This window comes from Dendroctonus ponderosae, unplaced genomic scaffold, assembly GCF_020466585.1.
Source record: "Dendroctonus ponderosae isolate FM_Combo_2020 unplaced genomic scaffold, Dpon_F_20191213v2 Dpon_F_20191213_10, whole genome shotgun sequence".
In the NCBI taxonomy this organism is placed as follows: domain Eukaryota; kingdom Metazoa; phylum Arthropoda; class Insecta; order Coleoptera; family Curculionidae; genus Dendroctonus; species Dendroctonus ponderosae.
Window position 1 is genome coordinate 412,075 of NW_026017111.1, and position 2,805 is coordinate 414,879.

Below are 2,805 nucleotides of genomic sequence, written 5' to 3' on the forward strand. Positions count from 1 at the left end.
TGCACTTTAATGATTTCTCGTAAATTTGAGCGTTTAATCTTTGCTATCTAGAAATCATCCATTCAGACGCCCATAGTTTTGCAAATAATTTTTTCCGTATACGAAAAAAATGGGGATTTTTCTCGTTTCATCATTCGTTAGAGATTGTTTCACCTTATTACTGCTGAGTTTCAAACTTCCATCTTCAGGAGTGTTTTTTTTCTTCAGGAGAGTCTCTGTTTGCAATTAAAAATGAACTTTTGTTCCGATGAAAACAACCACATTTATAGATTTAGTAACGAAAAAACCAGTCTATAATGAAGAAAGTTCAAATTTTCAGATTTTTCAAGCTCGTTTTACATAATAATTAATGCCATTGTTTCTTGCCTTTCATGAACTCAAGATTTTAGGAATTAAATTTTTAACACAGGAAAATATGAAAACTTTCGCCATTCATTGTTTTTTCGGTCTTCGATGTGCTTGACCGTTTTACGCATCAGTTTATCCAAATCCGGGGGAAGATGGAAACTTGACTATTTATCCACTCGTTCACGGAAGATTCATTTGATTAGCGCTCACGCTAAGGTTTCTTCTAGAAATTCTCAAATTGAAGCTGAATACGTAATGGGAAAGGTATTGGATGGATGAAACTGAGCGCAAAAAAATGTATCACTGAAGAAGCAAGAAATGTCCAGCTAATTCTTCCTCAGGACTATTTCTAAATATTTCCAAGAAGGAAATAATGTTGCGCTTTGTTGCTGGTTCTAATGGAATTTCAAGTAAATTAAGCAAAAAGAAGCAATTTATTGTGTAAAACCTATCATCTAAACCAACTTTATCGCCAGCAGCTCATTGAGCCTCTAGCTATAACATAAAATTTTCAAGTAAAACAACATTTCCTACATCTGCTGCGTGGAGTTTCCATTCCAAGTGTTATTCTCATCATCATCATCCTTCATGTCTGCTAGTCGCCGAATATTGCCATCTCTTTTGATGGGTCTAGCGGGCGGTTTTTGGTCGGGCTTATCCGGTTTGCTGGAAAAATCGATCAAAATAAAAACTCCCTTTTCAACTGGAAAAAATCCCTAACAGGAAAATGAAACACTTTTCTGGGTAAATTATTTGGTCTATTAAGCAGCTCAAAAACAATGACAATTTTATTCTATGTCTAACTCAAAATAGTTCAATTCCTCCACTCGCTTGAGCTGCTTAGGGTTGGCCGGTTTATCTGTATCGTTGTATTGTGGAGCGCAGTGAGTAGGAATCCGCTCCTTGAAGCCGGGAGACCTCCCGGCGGTTCTTCAGGAACACAAACGTGGGCATTGCGGACACCCCATAACTCCTGGAAACGTCCCCATTCTGATCAACATCCACCTTCAAAAACACCACATTCGGAAAGTCCCTAGCCATGCGCTCCAACTCGGGGGCAATCATCTTGCACGGGCCGCACCAGGTGGCAAAGAAGTCGATTACCACCAGCTTGGATCCAGCCGACTTTAGCCGATTTTCCAGGTCGTACTTGCTGGACACCTGCACTACTGAGTTGGACCTGGAAAAGTGCATCAAACCCCTTGCAATCCTGCCGCTTCTAGCTCAAAATGGTACACAGGCAATGCAGGGTGTACAAAAATGCCTCTCAAATGCCACAGCTCAAGTACAAAATGTACCATTTCAAGCGGAGATAAGATAACTGAACTCTCTTACCTTCTAGTTGAGATTCACTTCAAGATCACTTTCGTACACCTTGCATAGATAGAAATTGTCTTTATTTTTTACAAAAAGAAAACTTCTTCTGGGAACAGAAAGCGGGATTGTCCGCGAAAGCAAAAGAGACTGATGACCTGATCAGATGTTATTGGCGGTTTGAAGAGAGCATTCGGTGTGAATCTTCATTTGTAAGTCAAGTCTGCTCTCTGATCTTTCTCTATTTTTATCGGGCACAATAAGGACAGTAGATAAGTTCTACATTGTTGAGGCGGATTCATTTTTTTACAAACTTCTTGTTGGGTATTTCGTCTCAAAAAATGTGTTAATAATTTTGGTGTAAATTTAATTTTAGTGTATGTTTCTCTAGTCTACTTCAGATTTTAGCATAGGTAACCATGTATGACTTAAATTAAATGAACATGAAGCAACACAATTATTTTGATTTAGTAAAATTAGCGCGCTTTCTTTAATTTTCTTTGGAAAAATTAGATTGATTACAAATTATTTTTGCTCTATCATATAGACTTTTTACGATACCTTTTTTTAACCATTAATGGGTGATTTGAGTCGAAATTCAAATATCGGTTAGCATCAGTAGGTTTTCTATAGACCAAGGTTTCGAAATTGTCTAAATTTTTCTGAATTAGTATATCGAGAAAAGGAATTTGATGATTTTGTTCTTTTTCAGTAGTAAATTTAATTGTTGGTTCTTTATTATTCAGATAAGATAAAAATTCATCAAGTTTTTGTTTTTTTATTTTGTAAAATTAAAGAAAGCGCCCTAATTTTACTCAATCAAAATAATTGTGGTGACGAATAATCAGAGCGAATTTTCATATACTGTATTATCCTACTATTGTTACACAATTTATTAACATACCCTTTTTTAGGTTCATTTAGGTTCTTTTGATAACGATAGCAGGAAATAGCTATCGAAACGTCAAGGTAATTTTTCAAATTAATTTCTTTACTAATTGGAATTTTCTCTTACAGCTTGAGCCTAAGTGTGTCGCAGGATACCCTCTAGGTGATAGTCCTTGATTACTTTTTGATAAATAATTCGTTCTTATTGCGAAATAGGAGCACTATTTATCAATCTGTAATAAAAGACGTGAGGAA

General features: G+C 36.1%; 2 protein-coding genes across 2 annotated transcripts in view; both read right to left on the reverse strand.

The window, feature by feature from the left end:
- LOC125502744 (glucose dehydrogenase [FAD, quinone]-like) overlaps window positions 1–373 on the reverse strand; it is a 2,341-nt gene extending 1,968 nt beyond the window's left edge. The window contains exon 1 of the mRNA XM_048661923.1: window positions 367–373. Coding sequence (XP_048517880.1) covers window positions 367–373 — 7 coding nt within the window. The remainder of the gene's footprint in view (window positions 1–366) is intronic.
- A 390-nt stretch (window positions 374–763) lies between these two features.
- Window positions 764–2,805, reverse strand: part of LOC109537228 (UBX domain-containing protein 4) — a 4,242-nt gene continuing 2,200 nt past the window's right edge. The window contains exon 8 of the mRNA XM_019903849.2: window positions 764–1,014. Within this exon, the coding sequence (XP_019759408.2) occupies window positions 879–1,014 (136 nt within the window). The 3' untranslated portion in view covers window positions 764–878. The remainder of the gene's footprint in view (window positions 1,015–2,805) is intronic.